At 39.9% G+C, this 20,889-nt stretch overlaps 2 protein-coding genes across 10 annotated transcripts in view; one reads left to right on the forward strand and one right to left on the reverse strand.

The window, feature by feature from the left end:
* The window catches only part of ERAP1 (endoplasmic reticulum aminopeptidase 1), a 47,768-nt gene extending 42,413 nt beyond the window's left edge, over positions 1-5,355 (forward strand). For all 3 annotated transcript variants that reach the window (XM_039239383.1, XM_039239384.1, XM_039239382.1), the window contains exon 19: positions 3,658-5,355. In XM_039239383.1, coding sequence (XP_039095314.1) covers positions 3,658-3,813 — 156 coding nt within the window. In that variant the 3' untranslated portion in view covers positions 3,814-5,355. The remainder of the gene's footprint in view (positions 1-3,657) is intronic.
* A 1,254-nt stretch (positions 5,356-6,609) lies between these two features.
* The window catches only part of CAST (calpastatin), a 105,383-nt gene continuing 91,103 nt past the window's right edge, over positions 6,610-20,889 (reverse strand). For 5 of the 7 annotated variants that reach the window (XM_039239385.1, XM_039239389.1, XM_039239387.1 and 2 more), the window contains 8 exons: positions 20,264-20,362; positions 18,637-18,744; positions 17,299-17,391; positions 15,592-15,636; positions 15,068-15,160; positions 13,854-13,925; positions 8,120-8,185; positions 6,610-7,186 (listed from right to left, as the gene is read on the reverse strand). In XM_039239385.1, coding sequence (XP_039095316.1) covers positions 8,135-8,185; positions 13,854-13,925; positions 15,068-15,160; positions 15,592-15,636; positions 17,299-17,391; positions 18,637-18,744; positions 20,264-20,362 — 561 coding nt within the window. In that variant the 3' untranslated portion in view covers positions 6,610-7,186; positions 8,120-8,134. The remainder of the gene's footprint in view (positions 7,187-8,119; positions 8,186-13,853; positions 13,926-15,067; positions 15,161-15,591; positions 15,637-17,298; positions 17,392-18,636; positions 18,745-20,263; positions 20,363-20,889) is intronic. The other 2 variants (XM_039239386.1, XM_039239390.1) reach the window with 1 other exon arrangement.

Here is a 20,889-nt window from a genome sequence, read left to right on the forward strand (position 1 = left end):
TCTTAAACTTTGATTAATTGGATGTCTAGATCATTGTCATGTGATGTTCCTTCTCTAATAATGTTTTCTAAAGGTATAGAACAAGTTTTACATGGCTTTAAAGGTATGTTGCCTTTAGATAAAAGCTGAGAGCCTAATACTAATCTTTTTAGGAATACTTCATTGTATAGTCTGGTTACACCATGACACATGTTTTGAAAATGTAAAAGAGACACTGGGACGCCTGGGTGGCTCAGTTGGCTAAGCGTCCGACTTTGGCTCAGGTCATGATCTCACAACTTGTGGGTTTGAGGCCCGCATAGGGCTCTGTGCTGACAGCTAGCTCAGAGCCTGGAGCCTGCTTCTGATTCTGTGTCTCCCTCTCTCTCTGACTGTCCCCTGCTCACACAGTGTCTCTCTCTCAAAAAAGTAAATAAAACATTAAAAAAAAATGCAAAAGAAATGTTGCATCCCTTATCTTCTCTAGTTTTCATTAGCTTCACGCAGCCTTGTAAAATTAACTTGCACCTAATTCAAGATTGAACTCTGGTGAGGTCTACAGCAGAGCTGTTCTCGGTGATGACTGAAGAGTAGTCGTGGGCTATGAGTAGTGAGACAGCTGTCCATAGACCAGACCTATCACAACAAAACATTTCATTCAGACACTTGCTTATTCGTGTCTTTTGTCATTAATTCTTTAAAGATATTACATTTTTATTATAAGGGAAACATGGTTTTAGGTTCTGGGGCTATGGCGATGAGCAGGGTAGACAAAGCCTTTGCCCTCATAGAGGGAATCATTTATGGACAAATCAACCTATATCAGGTGGTTACATGTTCTGACCATGAATAAGGCAGGGTAAGGAAAGAGTGACAGTATGGGTTGGAGCTCTGTTCTCTGGGAGACCTGTGAGCAGAGCCTGAAAGAAATGCAGTTGTCTTTTGTGTGCAAAGGAAACATCAGGTGCAGTAAGCCCTGAGGTAGGGCATGGATATGGCATCTCCGGTGTCATCAGAAGGGCAAGCGTCCTACTGGCAGGTAAAATGTAGAAGTCAGTTTGAGCCTTTCTCAGCCCTCACATCCAACTCATCCTGAGTCTTTTTGGCTCTGCTTTCAGCATATACACTATATCTGTACACTTGTCTGCTTTTACTCCACTCCAAGGTTTTCTCATCTCTTGCCTGGCCTATGGCTATAGCCTCCTGAATGGCTTCCCAGTTTGCCAATACCAAATCATTTTCCACATCAACCCATGATTGACTCCTACCTGTTCAGCTTGGAATAAATCCGAAGCCTTTCCTTGATGACTTTTTGCAAGAGACCATGATGACTGGGGCCTTGCCCACCTCTCCAGCTCATTGTTATGTGCTTTTCTGTGTCACATTCATACAACACTTGAGTCACTTGGGCACCTCCTCCTCCTGGGCTACCAGGGCTTGTCTCTGAGCCTCTGAATTTCTTCTTCTTCTTTTTTTAATATTTAATTTTGAGAGAAAGCAAGGGAGTGGGGAAGGAGCAGAGAGAGGGAGACAGAGAATCTGAAGCCCGACATGGGGCACGAACTCAGGAACTGTGAGATCATGACCTGAGGTGGAAGTCAGACACTTAACCGACTGAGCCACCCAGGTGTGTCAAGCCTCTAAACTTCTTATCTCTGCCTGGCTTGCTCTTTCCCTAACTTGTCAGTGGAAAGGCTCGTTTTATCCTTTAGAGGTCCCAGATCACATAACACCTTCCCAGAATACTCTGTCTAAAGTAGGCCACCCCCTTCCCAGTTACTGTCAAAGCCTCAGTGTATTTTGCCCACAGTGGTATATTTAAAGTAATCATAGTTTACTGCTTGTTGTTTCCCCAGCTACAGTGTAAGCTCCATGAGGACAGGCTGCTTGCCTGGCTCCCTGCCTCCTCCTCAGCGTCTAGCACAGTACTTCAGCCAGAGGGATGAATCAGGGGCAGCGTAAACAGTCATGAAAAACTGGATGAGGTTGAGTTCCTGATACAAGCTGGGTTTTAGGGTCTGCACTTTACTCACCTTATATAACTGTATCCTCACTGGTGCTCTGCAAGGCAAAGAGCATTCTCATTCTACAAATGAGGAAACTGAGTCCCACAGAAGTTAAGTCATTTACGAAGGCTCAAACAAGTTAGTAGGCTGAAACTGTTTTTTTCTATTACATCACACAACTTATTGCACAGAACATGTTCTCAAGGAGGCAGGTTTGAATCGAATGGTCAGTTGAGAGGATGCATTTCCCAAGGTAGGTGAAGACAGGAGAGAGAATTTGGGGTCAGAAAGAGCTTAAGGGCAAGGGTTAGCAGCTGGCTTTGTTTACAGGTCTTACAGTTCTTTTTGTTTGTTTCTTCTGAGTGGTCCCATCAGACCTGATGGGCTCCTTCAGGATTATTTAAAATAATTTGATGACAGCTAAATGACTTATATTAAATAATTACGTAGGAAAATTAGTGATGTGATAGGGCTGTTGTATAGTACCTGGAGTCATTCTTTTAACTGAGTATTCACCTTGAGTTCTGAGAGGATGAAACAGTAGGCTGAGCTCCAGCTGGAGCAGGACCATGAGGCACACTAAGTGTTGGCTGGGTTGCGACAGCAGGCGAACAGGCCTCCAGCTCACTGAAAAGCTGTGTTGAGATACCAAGTTTAAAACAGCCCTGAATCATTTAATATTGGGATTTGACCTTTCAAAAGCCTATTACTCTTATTCCCAAATTTATGATATTACATGAATTGTTAAAAAAAATGTTTGAGAGAGATCTCTCAATCGGAGCATGCGTGGGGAAGGGGGAGAGATGGGGGGTGGGGCAGAAGATCTGAAGTGGGCTCTGCACTGACAGCAGCCGGTCCCATATGGGGCTCAAACCCAGGAACCGTAAGGTCATGACCTGAGAGTTGGGACACTCAGCTAACTGAGCCACCCAAGAGCCCCTACAACATGGGTTTTTAAGAAATTAACTGTCTGGAATCCATGCTGAATAAATAATGCAGACTTTTTCTCATGTGAGCTTAAAGGATTTGATACCCAGCCCTGAAACAAGGTGTTTTTGAGACAGTGGTATCTTATCTCGTTAAAACCGTGGACAACTTTGTGTGGATTTTATCTTGGAGGAACAATACATGAATTGTGGACTAGGATAAAAGAAATTGGCAAGGTTTGGGGGATTTCCTCCATAACCTGCTTGTTTCTGTAATGACCTACAAGGCCAGGCCCAAGGAAAAAGACTGCACTTGTGTGGTTCAAATCGTTTTCCTTGGCAAAGAAGATACTCTGCATGTTATGCTTTTTAGATACGTTTTAAAAAAAACAAAACTAAGTATGCATTGATGTGTATATAACTATATATATTAAATAAACACACTCAAACCTTAATTATAAAATGGTATACAGTGAAGTCTTTTAGAATCTGGCAACTGCGAATAAATAAAGAGTGCAAAGGAAAATGCAGAATTTGACATCATGACGCATGAGCTCATTTTGTAGAGCTTAAGTTTCTGTGTATATAATTCTACCCAGACACGGGGCACTGCCTTCTTCTATGCAGAATTTTGGCAAATGCTGCTATTTTGGCTTGTTTGAAGTAGTCCGAAATTATACTTGTATAATATAATAAAACAAAATTTTTAAATCCGATTTTTAAAAAAATCGATTTTTCCTTACAAGGTAAAAGGATTCTTCAGCTCCTTGAAAGAGAACAGTTCTCAGCTCCATTGTGTCCAGCAAACAATTGAAACCATTGAGGAAAACATACGTTGGATGGATAAGAATTTTGATAAAATCAGAGTGTGGCTTCAAAGTGAGAAGCTTGCACTGCTCTAACACCTCCTTCCTCAGTGGTTCCTGTGGTAACGTTATGCTGAAGTTTCGTCAGGTGTGATTATTTTCAAACCAGAGATGGCTCTTTTGGCTTCTGCTCAAGATATTTTTCTTTTCCTTCTTACTCATTTGACTATTCCTATGAGAAGACCGGCTACTAAATTGTTCCATCGATGGGTTACTGCTATGATGTATTTTATTGACCGGTGTCGCCCTGCAATCTAAACCCAGGCGATGGGTTCCTTATTGTGGGGGCGTAGCTTATTTCTACCGTTTTATATCCTATACTTCAGCCTCTTGCTTTCCAAACCCCTGCTCCCCTTGTGCCATCCATAAGCTGTTTTGTCACTCTCCTCTATTGTCACTCTTCTCTAAGGACTGGTGCCTAGCAGGGACTCAATGGTGAACCCCTGGATCAGTGACTAAGCCAGCATGTTCCATCTTTGCCTTCTCTGTCGCAAGCCCAGGGGCTGACAGGAAGGCGCATGTCATCAGGCTTGTTTGCTGACTTGTGCCAGTCTCCCATGGGGCCGGGGGGAGAGGGGGGTAGGAGAGAGTAGGTGGGGGTGCTTTATTGCCCTAGTGCCCTTGCAGGTTGCCTCAGGTTGGCCTCCACCGAAGCCTGGCTCCTGAGAAGTGGCCCTCTTTTCTTCCCAGCCTTTTCCAGGTCTGCCTTCTAGTCACTGCTCCTCCCCTCACCTCTCCAGGATGAGGGAAGGGTGAACTGGGAGTCTGGCTTCTCATAGGCCTAGCAGTACTTGTGGGTTCCTTACATGTCTCCATTTTTTTTTGTTAAAAAAACAAAGCAAAACTTTTTATAGAGCCTTCCTCAAATAATCCTAATTTGAGTGTGTGGTCTGTTTCCTCAGGGACCCTGAGTGATACAGTGTCCCTCTGAAAAAAGCAGAGTACATTCAGGTCTAGTGGAGAAATCTTTCATTTGAAGTTGAACCTGGGAGCTGTTGATACTTAGGTAGGTGATGCTTCCTCTTTCTGCTCCATATTTGGCCTAGTTTAGAATTCCCCAACAACTTGTTACTGGCACTTACTGCCTCTAAGTCATGGCAGAGTCTCCAATAAATAATGTGAAACTGAAAATATTTAATTAGCTTAGTGTGGCACTGAGTTGTCTTTGAAGGCCTTTATGAGTTTAACATACTATAAAACTTAAGATAAAAAAATAAGATATGAAAAATGTCAGTATGTTCTAATACTGTGGAATAGAGTGACATAAATGTGTTTACGATTCTCTTTTTATATGTATTGCATAGTCTAATGGTTTGAGAAATAAAAACAAAACCCGGAATCACTGGTAATTTCCACTCCCAGGTATTAACCTTTTAAAAGACATACAAAGCCAAGATTTTAATGTAAAATATTTTTCTTTAATTATTTTGTATTTTGATTTAATGAAACATGGAAATAGTGGTTTTCATTTTTGGTCACCTGAGCAACCTGTGTTAATTTTCTAAAAACATTAACAATGTTGCTACAACAATGTGCGAATACCTTTTTGGGAATAAAAATGGTCTTATTTACTTCTAAGCAGATATTTGCAATTATTGCCTCCTAATTAGACAGGTGAAAGACGACTCAGATTCTGTAGCTTAGTCTAGTCATCATTAATTACCAGTAAGTGGCCAAGACTTAAATACATTTCTAACGAACAAAAGGCATATTCAGGGTACCTTTAATGTTTCCTTTTACAAGCATTTCTTAAATCTCTGGATTTAAAAATATTTCTGTATATGCATGGAAATTAGTAATACTGCAGCCATTTCCCCGCAAATATATCTGTCAATGTCAAAGATTTCACTTTCAAAAAAAGAAAATACTTTTATACTACCTAATTAGAAGACTTAGAAATACAGTTGAAATCCCACAGGAACAGTGTTCATTTTCTCGTCAGTGCTTTGAAAAGGTCTGTTTACTCCCCGCAACACTGGCTTGTATTTTCCAGATTTAGAGTAATAGAATAATGCCTGTACCTCTCATGGGATAGATACGCAGCACATAGAGTGAACTGTGATAACCTATAGGTATGTGCTTGATTTTTTATGAGAATTTCTAAAGAAAGAGTAGCAACATCATTTTATGCCCCATTGTAAGCAGTGTTTTCTCTCCCCCCACTTCCTGCATAGTGTTGGTGATAGTTCTCTTTTTTAGTGAACTCAGTTAAGTTCTAAAAAGAACGTAAGACACATGCTGAGGATGGCTGTACTCTCCAAAATGAGGAATTCCAAATCAGTTTTATGACCTATACTTTCCTGCATTCAGTACCAGGAAATAAAGGGGAAATTATTTATCAATCAAAATCCCCACAAGGATATCAGTGCTATCTATGTTCACCAATTCATTCCGAAAGATCTGAGAAGCCATTCAAAGTTACATGACATCAGAACCTCATTCTTGAATTGCTGTGGGTGAAATGCAGGTTTTTAAATTTCAGATAGGTTTTTTTTTTCAAGTCAAAGTTTTGTCTTTCTTTGGTAAACCTAACTTCCTTAAAGCCGGATGGCACACAGTGCACAGACTAACGTGGCAATGGTCTAAGCAAATAATTGCTGCTCTGCTTATACGTATCAAAAATCAAGGCATAGCTTAACACAGTAACCCAACTGAGTTTAAGGGATATGAATATTCTAAGGATTGGATTTTTCTTATCCTTGGAGCTTACTATGTGGTGACATGTGTCCACATTTTGCTCTTCTGGCTTGATTCCAGTCTCAGTATGTCTTATGCGGGCTCCATGGTGCAGAAGTCCTAGCCTCTGGCAAAAAAAAAAAAAAGTACTGTGTGCAGCGTGTCCTGGTCTGTCCAGGTTATCAATTTATTAGCAGCCCAAGAGGAGATATGTGCCCAATGTACAATATTTTGTTTGACTTATAAACATTAACCAAAGAAACATCAAATACAGCTCTAAAGCCCCAGAGGAAATGGGTAATGAGAAATCAAAACATTAAACACATTCAAGGCACTGTTTTCCAAATGCTAACAACAATTAAAGAATTAAGTGCAAACTGAAAATACTAATGAGATTTACAGGCACTGTGTTTAGAATGTGCAAACGTTTGCAAAGGTTTTTCCTTTTATATGTTTTAAGAAACTATCAAATATATCTCTTAGAAATATAGAGTTCCCGTCTCTCCCAACTGAAGGCAATTTTTAAAAATTCAAAGTTTATCAATACTCAGTACAGTTACACAGATAAACCAGACAAATTCATTTTCTTTCTGGGAAAAGAATAACCAATGTTTAGGATGTCAAGAGTCAACAAATAACACTGTCTAGAAGCCACCCAGAAAAATTTTCTGTTCAAAGCCTTTTGTCCTTCAAAAGTCACCATCCACCAGCTGAAGATTTTATAGACAGATACCTTGAAAAATTGAAAGAAAAAAAAAATCCAGTGAACGATACAGAATTTTGTTATAGGCATAATAAACATAACATTTACTAAAAACACTGTGTAACAGATAGCAACAAAGACTCTCCTATGAGTAAACATGAGAATGTTTTAGAAAATTCTAGAATTTAGAATATAGAAAACTTTAACTTGGGGGAAAATCTTTGAACAGTTCTAATGAGTATGCCTTACTTGTTAGAGGAAACAAAAGTAGACCATGATGAGAGAGACTAACCCAATCTTACCTACATTTTAATTTTCTTCAGGCTTTAGTCAGCCAGTGGTCATAAGCTTTAATGGCTTGGAGTAAGACCCAGTCTTATATATAGGAATTACATAAGAAATATAAGGTCTCTCAAGATACATCTCAGATTCCCTTATCCAAAGAAGTTCTTCAGTCATTATTACATAGAATGAAAATACTTGACTTTTGGAAAACGACAATGAAAAAAGTGGTCCATCGTTTCCTTTGCTTTTGTTCCAAAAAAAACCTCCTGTAATTTTCCTCTAGCCATAAGGGTACTTCTGTTTACCCCACTGGTTATTTTGGTAACACCAGTATCATAAGGACATTTCACTGTAAGATTTAACAGGCTAAGTGGGTAACCTGCAGTCACAAGCATCTGGTTTCAGAGAGTCGACTAGACTTAGGTGGTCATTTTTTTTAAAGCCTAGCCTGATGTTTTAAAGAGCTGTTAATTATAAGATTACTATTTTTAAACATTCCAGGAGCATATTATTCCATTTATGGCTTTTCAATGAATTAACCTGTTGACACTATAATGTGCATTTTATGCCAATAGTTTGAAGGGAACGTGAATAAGAGGTGGACTTAGTTTCCCTCACCTATGGGACAGGTCTGTAGAAGGTACAGTTGTCTTAATTTACAACAAACACCGAACTTACCAAATAGTGTGAACTTTAACTTGTATTTTTTTCATCAGTTTTTAGCTTGGAAGTCTCCTCCTTTGCCTAAAAGGGAAAGCAGAACCATCTGGGTTTAAGTATCAAAAAGCAGATCAATCAGAAGATTCTTATGAGGAGATGGGCTTTGCAAAATTAAAGGGTCAAAAGATGACAAAGTGGAGGAAAAATAAGTGGGCCTTTCTAAGGATTTTTCATTTAGCCCATACTATGAACTGTTCACCTTCAAGTTTGTAAACTGAAAATAATCTTAGGTGATTGATTTAAAATTTTTTACTCTTTTTTTAAAGACTAGGGTTAATTGAAGAGGAACATCGGTATTTTTGGATGGTATTCACTGATTTTACAGTAATTGATCCTCTCTGACTTGGGGTCACTGCTGAATATGGAGTTTTTAAGCTTCATTTTGATCATGTACTTTGTATAACTTAAATATCTGTTTGCTTATTTAACCTATTTGAGATGTGAGCAATTATCAATCTGGTTTCCTGTAGCTTTTATGGATTTCACTCTTTTTAAGGTTATAAATTGACATATAAACTGGATTTACACTTTCACATTATTCTAAATTTTACTATAATCTTTCCAGTGAGATTTGTATTTTCATACGTTTTCTTGTTACTAATTAGCACCTTTTATTTTCAGCTTCAAGAAGTTGCTTTAACATTTCTTCTAAGGCTGCTTTAGTGCTGATGAACTCCTCTGTCTGGAAAACTTGCTCTCCTTTTATTCTGAATGACAGCTTTGGTAGGTAGAGTATTCTTCGTTGGAAGTTTTTTTATATCAGCACTTTGAACAGGTCCCCTACTCCCTCTGGCCTGCAAAGTTTCTGCTGAAAATCTGCTAAGAGAGACCACTGGTTTTCTTTTCGCTGTGCTGAAGACTTTTTAACTTGTGATTTTTAAATTATAATGTTAGTTGGCTTAGGTGTTTTTGGATTCATCTGTTTTTTGGGATCCTACTGGCTTCCTAGATCAAAACTTCTGTTTCCTTTCCCAGGTTAGGGAAGGTTTCCGCCATTATTTCAGGTAAGTTTGCTGCCCCTTTCTGCATCTCTCCTCCACCTGGGACCCCTATAATGTTAACATTTGTCCATTTGATGTTGTCCTAGAAGTCCCTTAACCTTTTACTGTTGAGACTGGGTGAATTCCACTGCTATGTCTTTATGTTCACTAATTCTTTCTTAGCTTCACAGACTGTTCAATTTTTTAGTTCACATATTGTATTTTTTGGCTTGGTGACTTCTGTTTGGTACTTTGTCACTATTCTCATATCTTAAGTTTTCGCTGTGTTCATCCATTCTGCTCCCAAATTTTGTGACTACCTTTGTAACTACTATGCTGACTTCTTCATCAGGTAAATTACTTAGGTCCATTCTGTTAAGGTTGGTTTTCTGTTTTTCCTGAGGATTGATCTTGGTCTTTGATTTGGAACCTATTTATCTATGCTTCATTTTCCTTAACTATGTTGGTTCCTGTGCTTTAAACAGACACATCTCCTAGTCTTAAAGGAATGTCCTCAGGTAGGAGATAAACTGTTTGATTCAACCCTGCTCTAGCTCTTGGATGTCTCTCAAACCTCTGTGATAGGCTCCTTGTATTTGAGAGTGTGCCGAGATCTGTCAAGGTCCCAAAGGGGAGGATCTCTGTCAGCATCTAGATTGATGCTCATTAGAAGCCAATTCCTTACAAAGAACTCTTTAAACAATACACACATCTACAGGCTGGTAAAACACAAACTAAGTCCTGCTGGCTGCTAGAGCCCAGTGATCTGGAGGGGTCCCTCCAGACTCATGAGGTGCGACTATGGGCTCTAGCCCTTTAAGAATAGTTCTCAGACAACGGGGAAAAACTGAGAGCTTTCCCCCTGAGATCAGGAACACGACAGGGATGTCCACTCTCACCACTGTTGTTTAACATAGTGCTGGAAGTCCTAGCATCAGCCATCAGACAACAAAAGGAAATCAAAGGCATCAGAATTGGCAAAGAGGAAGTCAAACTTTCCCTCTTCGCAGATGACATGATACTCTACATCGAAAACCCGACAGACTCCACCAGAAGCCTACTAGAACTGATCCAAGAATTCAGCCAAGTTGCAGGGTACAAAATCAACGTACAGAAATCGGTTGCATTTTTATACACCAATGATGAAGCAACAGAAAGAGAAATCAAGAAACTGATCCCATTCACCATTGCACAAAAAACCATAAAATACCTCGGAATAAACCTAACCAAGGATACAAGAGATCTGTATGATGAAAACTATAGAAAACTTATGAAGGAAATTGAAGAAGACACAAAGAAATGGAAAAACATTCCATGCTCATGGATAGGAAGAATAAATATAGTCAAGATGTCATTACTACCTAAAGCAATCTACACATTCAATGCAATTCCAATCAAAATTGCACCAGCATCCTTCTCAAAACTAGAACAAACTCTCCAAAAATTTGTATGGAACCACAAAAGACCCCGAATAGCCAAAGTAATACTGAAAAATAAAACCAAAACGGGAGGGATCACCATCCCAGACTTCAGCCTCTACTACAAAGCTGTCGTCATCAAGACAGTATGGTATTGGCACAAAAACAGACACATAGACCAATGGAACAGAATTGAGAACTCAGAAGTGGACCCAAAAGTATACAGCCAACTGATCTTTGACAAAGCAGGAAAGAATATCCAATGGAAAAAAGACAGCCTTTTTAACAGATGGTGTTGGGAGAATTGGACAGCAACATGCAGAAGAATGAAACTAGATCATTTTCTCACACCATGCACAAAAATCAACTCAACATGGATAAAGGACCTGAATGTGAGACAGGAAACTATCAACACCCTAGAGGAGAAAGCAGGAAACAACCTCCTTGACCTCCACCGCAGCAACTTCTTACTTGACACATCCCCAAAAGCAAGGGAATCAAGAGCAAAAATCAACTGTTGGGACCTCATCAAGATTAAAAGCTTCTGCACAGCCAAGGAAACAACCCAGAAAACTAATAGGCAACCAACGGAATGGGAAAAGATAGTTGCAAATGACATATCAGATAAAGGGTTAATATCCAGAATCTATAAGGAACTCACCAAAGTACATGCCCGAAAAACAAACAACCCAGTGAAGAAATGGGCAGAAGACATGAACAGACACTTCTCCAAAGAGGACATCCAGATGGCCAACAGACACATGAAACGATGCTCAGCATCCCTCCTCATCAGGGAAATACAAATCCAAACCACACTGAGATACCACCTCACGCCAGTCAGAGTGGCTAAAATGAGCAAATCAGAGAACACAAGATGCTGGCGAGGATGTGGAGAAACGGGCACCCTCCTACACTGTTGGTGGGAATGTAAACTGGTACAGCCCCTCTGGAAAACAGTGTGGAGGTTCCTCAGGAAACTAACCATAGAACTCCCCTAGGACCCAGCAATAGCACTGCTAGGAATTTACCCAAGGAATACAGAAATGCTGAGGCATAGGAGCACATGTACCCCAGTGTTCATAGCAGCACTCTCCACAATAGCTAAAACATGGAAAGAGCCTAAGTGTCCATCAACGGACGAATGGATCAAGAAGATGTGGTTTATCTATACCATGGAATACTACATGGCAATGAGAAACAATGAAATCTGGCCATGTGTAGCAACATGGATGGACCTTGAGGGTGTTATGCTGAGCGAAATAAGTCAGGCAGAGAAGGACAAATAACATATGTTTGCACGTATAGGAGGATTAGGAGGAACTTGAAGGAGGAACAAGGGGGAGAAGAAGAGGGGAAATGATGGGGGAAAGGGAGAGAGGCAAACCATGAGAGACTCTTGAATGCTGACAAAAACTGAGGAGGGATGGATGTGGGGGGGAGGGGGGATGGGCATGGAGGAGGGCACTTTGGGGATGAGCACTGAGTGTTATGTGGAAACTAAACTATTTGTAAAAAAAAAAAAAAAAAAAAAAAAAGAATAGTTCTCAGATCACTAAAGCCTTGAGGATCTCATGGACACAAGCCCCATTGGTTTTCTAAGCTAGGTATTTTTGGGATTCTCTCTCAGATGCAGGTCTTAAAAGGTGGGGTGCCAAATATGGGGTTCAAACTCTTTGCTCCTCAGGAAGAAGCTGTGAGGTTTGAGTTCCCTTTTGATTATGGGCCACGGTGCCTATGGTAGGGTTTACAGTGCGATTGTGTTCCTGTCCCCTAACTGCTTCCATCTGGGCCGTTTTCATTTGCTAAGTAAGTAAAAGTCACCTAGCTAGCTCTGGGGTTCCCCCCGCTCAAAGGGCATTATTCCATATGCAGCTGTGGATTACGTGTGTCCATAGGAGAAGGCAAGCTCAGGATCTTTCTAGGTCACCATCTTGATTCTTTGAGTTCTGCAACAGCTAGAGTATGATTTTTAAAGCTGTATCTTCAGCTTCCAAGCACAGTATGAATAATTTTGATAGGAATCTCTCATTTGGCTCCATTAATACCTAGCTCTTAGAAGCTGGACCCTGTAACTTTTTTAGATTTTATTTTTAAGTAATTGTTACACCCAAAGTGGAGCTCTAGAAAGTAGTACTAATAGTCCTCCCTCCCAGGTGGCATCTAATGAAGATTCTGGGTCACCAACACCCCAAGGTCGTCTCTAATTTTGTATACTGCTTCTGTGTTCTAGAATTTATACAAACGACATTCCCTGGTGTTATCCTCCCCTCACCACCATTAATTTGCTATGGCTTTAAAGTGAATCCATATAAGTTGTTGACTTTTTTCCTTAATGGCATATAAAGTAATCTAAACTGGCGATTTAGATTTGGTGAAATACAATATATGAATCTGTCCATGTGTTATCCATAAGCAGAAATGTGCACTGGGCAATTTCATGTAGTGGTCTGAGACTTTGGAGAGAAGGTGTAAAAAAATATTCACCCTTCCCAATATTTGCTATAGATGTTTTAAAGAGGTGAAGGGATGGAAGGAATGGGACTGTAGGCAGAAGTGCTTTTAAGTTTGAGAATTGCTTTTAAAGTGGCAAAAGAACTGGAATGTGTTTACAATACAAAGGAAAAGAAGATGAAAAGGTTGAAGATCCTAGAAAGAGGTGATTGGTGACCTCTCAAAAAGAAGGGCCAAATCAGGGCAAGTGGGGGAAAGGGTATGTCTTTGGGTAGGTGGGAAGGGACATTACGGATTTTGTGCAAGGTGGCCTTCACTTTTCTAACGTTGAAGGCAAGGCTATTTGCAGACAATGAGGGGGTTTGAGAAGGGGCCTACACTGATTACAGGCTAGCACAGATGGCTGGGCTGGCACTGCGAACAGTAAAATTACGGTGGGGTCTTCCATACTCGTTGTGACAAAGGGGAGAAAAGGGTAAGGGTAGCTAGTGCTTAAACAATTATTCTAAATAGATTCTAATTAGAAACTAAATTGACTAGGGGCGCCTGGGTGGCTTAGTCGGTTAAGCGTCCGACTTTTGCTTAGGTCATGATCTCGTGGTTCGTGGGTTTGAGCCCCGCGTCGGGCTCTGTGCTGACTGCCAGCTCAGAGCCTGGAGCCTGTTTCAGAGTCTGTGACTCCCTCTCTCTCTGACCCTCCCCTGCTCACGCTGTCTCTCTCTCTCCTAGAAATGAATAAAACATTAAAAAAATATATATATTAAAAAAATTAAAAAAAAAAAAGAAACTAAATTGACTAAAAGGATAAATGCCACTCCATGTCATATATTTAGTGTTGTTTACCTTTGCAGAATCCTTTGCTTTACCCCCATTCTTGGGTGCTTTGGATGTGGGAGCAGTTGTCTTGACTTTGTCCTAAAACAAAGGAAACATAATAAGGTTACTGTTATCAGTCCCTCTAACAGTTAATTCTGGGCTGCAATCAAACCAAGTGTAATTAAAAAATGGAAAACTCTGAATATACAAAGAAGTATTTAAGTTGGGAAGTAAAAAGTCTTAAAAATGCAGTGGAAAATGTGGGTCACAGTGATGTTCTGCCAATTTCCATGAGGAATTTTGGTAATCAAAACAGATCTTGCTTCTATCAGGACTGATTTTTTATGTGCCAAGAGAGCACTGTTTTCAGTGCTATGGAAAACAAATTTAACAATGGAAATCATCACAGAAAGTCCCATTCACCAAAAGGTATTATTTATCCAGGAGTAAAAAATAGGATGCTGACGTGGTCTAGAAATTAAATCCCCCAACATGGAGAAGAGTGACAATAAGAGCAAAACAACAGCAAACGGATCTACAGTATCAATTTTTCTGAAAATAACAAGGAAGGGCATTCAATTCACTTTTCCTTCTATTTGACTTATATATGCCACACACCTGTTGTACTACAGTTTTTTCATTCATCTTTAATGACACGTTGTGAGTACTTGCTGTGTCCCAGGAATTTTGCTAATGCTGACCACAGCTGCTGTATAAAGTGCACAGCTCACTGGTATAAATAGAGACAAAGGTTCCCCCCAGGTGGCAGAGAGCATGGTGGAGAAACCCCTGACTTTGGCCTGGGAAGAGAGAAGCAGTAAGAGCCGGAGCTTGAACGGGGCCCAGAGGGAGGGAGTCAGCCAGATGGGCAGAAAGGAGAGGGAATCCCAGAGGGCAACAGCCACAAGAAGGTACAGTGCAGGGAGGCACTGCTCTCATTTTAAATGAAAACAGACAAAGCATTAGTGAACTCATCAGTGTGGAAATCAAACATGGTGGCTATGGAGATTATACAGCAACATGGAAAACATTTATGAAACAATGTTAAGCACTTGAATTACTACTATATAAAATAGATACATATGGAAAAAGATACATATGCCCATTAATTTTGGCAGGGTTGTATAATTATAGGTTAATTTCTTATCTCTTCAAGTTCTCTATGGCATCATTGAATTCATCCTGCAGCCTACAGCTCTATGTATTCACACCAACAAAGTCCATATGAAGTAGTATAGTACCTCTGCTGTGTTCTCTGAGGTTTCTGTTGGGGCAGGACAGCTGTCAAAATCACCTGAGAGGGCATCGATGGGGTCTTTGTCATCTGCAGGTTTCTGAGATATTAATAGAAATAGTCATCAGTGAAGGAGCCCAAGGCAAAAATACCATAAGGGACATTTTTCCACATCACTAAAAATATCAAAAGAAAAGGAAACCTTGCTGATATTCTTTTCCTAAGAAACTAATGTACTATAAAGGAAATATTAAAACATGAAAATCCTTACAGATTTACTTTCTTCTCTTTTATACATGTTGGCTTAGTATTCTGAGCCTCAAGTTTTTAATCTGAAACATGGAACGGTCTGAATATGCTCTTGTGAGGGCTAAACAAGAGAAATTACACATACCCACTCACACTGTATGTCTTCACATCATACCAAGAACAAGGTAGCCATTCAATAAATTTCAGATTTCTAAAATGTAAAATACAGTTCAGCTAGAATGAAAACCTTTGCTTATGGGAACATGCTGCTATGATATTTACCTTTGAGTCCTTGGGTTGCTGTGTAGGTGGCTTTACTGGTTTGCCCTTAAAAATAAGGCAGGTTATTGGTTAAACATAGATCTTAGTAAAGGTTTACTTAGATGTAGCCACTAATCATAAAATCTGTTGTTTAATGACATCAGGTACAATGGAGTATTGATTTGCAGTAACTGATAAACCTCAGAGTCTGGTTGTGGAAGTGAAAGAAACAATTATTAAGGAACTTTCTGCCATCATGTGTTAAAATGACTATTAAGAATATTTAAATCTGTTTTTCTGTCTTATTTATAAAAGCTTATTATACATTGGAACGATCTGCAGGGCTAGAATGGCATATAGAGATTCTTTTCCCCCCCCGCAGGATCTTCCAGGATTACAGCTACAGCTCATCAGGGACTTTACCCATCTACAAAGGCAAGGCTATTAAATAATACCTTTCCCACAGAATACAAGCAGGGTAAGGCAGTATTATCAAAGCAGGGAGGCTTCTAGCACAATGTAGACTTGGTATCCTCAAGAATACTGAATGCAAGCAAGGAGAATTGATTTCTGTAGTAAGAGACCCTGAAGATAACAGGGCGTCTTCGAACCCACCAAATGAATCAGTACAGAAAGGGAAGGATGTAACCTGGGCTTTCTTGTTTCTCTCTGAACAGGCCTGGAAATGTTATTTATCATACAACTGGCTTGCAATGAGCCAAAAGGGAAGGATATGGCCCAGCTGACCCAAGAAATTCTGCCTTCATGTTAAAAACAGAAGGCCAAAGCTGCCTTCTTTTCTTAATTTTTAAAAAAATACTATTTTGAGAGAAAGACACAGCGTAAGCAGGGGAGGGACAGAGAGAGAGGGAGACATAGAATTGGCAGCAGGCTCCAGGCTCTGATCTGTCAGCATAAAGCCTGAGCCCAACGTGGGGCTCAAACCCACGGACCAGAGATCATGACCTGAGTCACCCAGGCACCGCCAAAAACTTCTTGATAGAGCAGATCTAGATACAGAAATAGGACTGGCAGTGGGGAATACAGTGTTGCCTGTCTTTTCTCTGAACAGTGCTGGTAGCGGTGTAGAGGTCGACCCCAAGTCACGGAAGGGCCGTATTTATCTGCCCTGTTCATCAGTCCAGTACCAGCTCCTTTCTCCCCTTCAACAAGGAGCCTCTGCTTCAGTCAGGATTACAACTATCATTAAAAAAAATTTAATGTTTATTTTTGAGAGAGAGAGACAGAGTGTGAGCAGGAGAGGGGCAAGGGGAGTGGGAAGCACAATCTGAAGCAGACTCCAGGCTCTGAGCTGTCAGCACAGAGCCCGAGACATGGGGCTTGAACCCATGAAAGCGATCATGACCTGAGCTGAAGTCAGCTGCTCAACCAACTGAGTCACCCAGGTGCCCCTAACTATCATTTTTATAGCCTTTTCATGCAAAGAGAATCCATCAGTGTACATGCCCTGGTATCACTGTTCAGCACTGGTAAGTGAACATTATTCAATTCTATTTACACCACAGTGCCCAGCACAGTGAACACATATTGTACTGGCTCAGATAGATATTCAACAGAATTCTAGACAACCTGCTCATCAGAAACACATTAAAAGCACTCAGTCATGTTACATTTTGATGCTACTGTTAAAGTGTAGCTCCTATTCATTTCAAGGGAGATCTGAAATTTAAAAGCTGTTGTGATCTATATCCAAACAGAGACCTTTACCTTATCATCATTATCCAGGAGGTGTCTATATTCAGGGGGGATGGTATCGTCTCTTTCTCCCAGCTTGTCTCTGTGTTCAGCTTTAGCTTTTTCCTGTAAACATGGAATATATTTTCTCCTTCACTTAGACAACACGTGTACTGTTAAGTATTTACTTTTCTGAGACAAAACAGACTTTTTATTTCCTAAGTAACAACAAAACGATGACTGCAACAGATAAGTGGTTGATGGAAAATAAAGTTAACTCAGGTGCTTCTCCAGGTCAATCCACACGTGAGTTCCTACCTTGTATTTTAAAATAAATGATAAAATATTTGTTCTTAGAAACGACAGAAAGAGGTAAAGCTCAACGGTATAAACTATGTTTTATCTTTATGTGAATTTCACTTTTTAAATAAAAAGTTCAAGTCGCCGGACCTTGATATTTAGGTATAAAACACAACTTGGATGTGCATGAGCAAACCCTGAGAGGCCAGCACAAGTAGCAAACAAAAGTGCTACAAAAAGTCCCTGCTACTCAGGCAGTACCTTTTCCTTCCCCGCATCCTCACCTCACTGGGGCATGTCCCGGAATGATTCAGTGACATTCATTCCCCACCCCTCCAGGAGGAGGAGGGAATAGGCTTTATTTTTCTGTATCATTATCATTTTTCAAATATAGGTCAAGTTCACATCCATATTCTTGTAACATCAGTAGAATTAAGACCTAAGGATCTTTTGAAATGCCACTGGGGCATTCTTGGACATGGATGTGGCCAGTTACTTCCAGGTTCCAAGGTGAATGGGTCATTTGGTACTGTGTACTGTTAGACACAAATAAGCATTTACTCATGTTCTAGAAAGTGGGTGGGGCTAACAGTGTGTGCCTTGCAGACATGCCTTGCAGTGCTCCTGGCTCAACGCTTCATTTAGCGGTTTGCACGCAGAGTTATGGCTCAGGAGGCTGCTACAGAAACCTCTGACAAATAGGGGACCTCTGCCCCTCCATGTACTGAGTAAGTCACCCTCAAACGCATGTATTTGTGTGCCATACATTTGATATGAGATTAAACCAAGAAAAATAAATGTGGGAAGAGAATAACATTAAGGCAGAGCTGCACTTTTCCATAATTAAGTGTGGTCTCACTGAGAGGATATGTGCCTAAACCTGTGCGCTCACACAGTACTCACTGAGGAAATAAAGACGACAGGGTACAGAGAAGAAAAAAAATGAGACTTCAGTCATTCAGCCATTCACTAAAATGCCAAGTGGGTTTTTCTTTTTTTCCTTTTATGTGCAGGGTAGGATATTCTATGCTTTAAACCCTAAATTTCAATTAGTATACGGTTTTTTTTTACCTTGACCTTATCCTCTATTGGTTTGTTCTCATCTGGATCAGGCTGCCTTTGTCCGAGACTGTCAGAAAGTTGATCCAAGGCATCGTCCAGTTCTTTGTTGTCACTCTGCTAAAAAGTCAATCTGAATTAGTCACTGGCGAGCCAAATCAGGTCACCTTCTCCCTAATCTTTCCTTCTCCACACTTCTATGTGCCTTTCTACCCCACCCTACCCCCAGATACCTTTCTTTTCTAAAAAAATAAAATAGATTCCTCCAAAAAATAGGGGGTTCCTGGTCTGATGTGTTGGAAAACGTGCCTAACAATGCATACAGTGTGTGCAACACTGCTGGGCACAGTCTAAAACACATGAATTATGATAGCTTATTTTTGATTCCCACATGTATTCTTTTAAGTAAAGATATATACCTAATTTGAGTGATGTCTTCAAATAAATTATTAACTGAAACTAGACTTTGCGATGGGAAAAGTGATGGGAAAGGTGTCATTCTAAAACAAACTTGTGAAAGGCATACAGCCTTTGCATTGTGGATGTTGACCAAGAGACTCAGCCAGGGCAGAACCCCTCACCTCAGGAGTAGGAACTGAAGCGTAACTGGCAGCCTGGATTAATACTGATGCTTCTTTTCTGTGCACAGGCACATTCATCATTGTGGACACACACACAGCATTTTACTGGTTTTAAGCGGTTCTTTAGAGCTCAGGATTATAGCTCTTAATGGAGGAGCTGCCCACGGCTGAGTCTTGGCTTTGTCATTTGGGCCTCTGGATATTTTCAGATGATCCTGAGGCTGACCCAACAGGATGAAAATTCATTCAGAATCTAAGACTACAGCACTAAGTAAGCTTTGATGCTACATCAAAAGGAAAGTAAGCATAGCTGACTTCACTAAAGCTACTTCCTTTCCATCTAGCAAATGAGGCACTTGTTTTCTACCAAAGGAGATGGGGATCTGGTTTAGGGCGATCTCTTTGATGTGCTGTGGTCTCCTCGCCTCGATAATGTATAATTTGGTACTGCACAGAAAATTAATCAAGGAAGTCTGGAAAAGCTTTGGTCCCACAGTCTTGCCTCAGAACATGTAAATAATTAAAACAATATTGATGCTGAGGCTTTCATACTGCTAACATGAAAATGGCCACGTTTTACTGGCGTGAATGAATGGGAAGAAAACTGCTCTTCCATGACATGTTTGAATTTTTGGGAGAAGCAGCTCACACACTGAGCAATTCCAAAGAATAAACTTGAGGTTAAATAATGGGTAGTATTTATAACATATGTCAGGAAAAATATAAAGGAGGAGAAAATAATCAGGAAAGCTAAGGAATTTTTTAAATCTAGTAATTCAAATATATATACAATGCTCACTATTGGTCTTTCAATTCTCATAAAGTAACAATAATATTAAGTTCCAGGAAAGTGTGTGGAATATTTCATAAACTTTCTTTCATTTAATTATTTCAGGCATACTGTCGTCTCTCCAAATTGCCAGTCTTACCTCTTCTAAAACAAAAAGTGCTTTATCTTTTCAACAATTTTGTTTATTTTCATTTACTCTAAGGTGAGGGCCCTATTTTTGCTTTTTGTTGTTGCTGCTGTAAAACCGTGTTTCTAAGATGCTGCTTACCGCAGTATGAGGGGGTGGGCCAGGAGTGTGCGTGGCTGGAGCTGGGGTTTGGGAAACCACTTCAGAGATGACAGCAGAAAGTTTAGCTTCATCAAATTTCTTTTATAAAATAAAATAATAAAAGAAAAGAAAACATAAAAGAAAAGAAAAAATAAAATAAAAATTTGTATGCAATATATTATATAAAACTATGCCCGCAATAACATCACTTAAATACTGTTTTTAATACAGCTTTATTATTGTTTATTCTCTTCATCCAAATGGATGAAAAGTAACACATAATCTTTTGGGGAGGAGACAAGAATCTCAAGCAGGCTCCACATCCAGCACAGAACCTACGATGAGATCATGTCCTGAGCCAGAAATCAAGAGTAGGAAGCTTAACCCACCGAACCACCCAGGTGCTCCTCTAAGTAATACATAATCAAAGTCAATTTTTATTTTACTTCCTCCTCCATAGCTGCAGTTTACACAATCTCCTAATTCCTATTCCTATTTATTATTCCAAATGTTGAAAAATCTCATAGTGACTTAGTTTCATGGTTTGTTTAATGTTCCTAGGTGTATATTTAAGTTGTTTGCAATTTCTCAGCTTTCTTGTTAATTAGTCTGTAGAATTTCTACCA

Source organism: Hyaena hyaena, unplaced genomic scaffold (genome assembly GCF_003009895.1).
Source record: "Hyaena hyaena isolate Hyena2069 unplaced genomic scaffold, ASM300989v1 scaffold_156, whole genome shotgun sequence".
Taxonomy (NCBI): domain Eukaryota; kingdom Metazoa; phylum Chordata; class Mammalia; order Carnivora; family Hyaenidae; genus Hyaena; species Hyaena hyaena.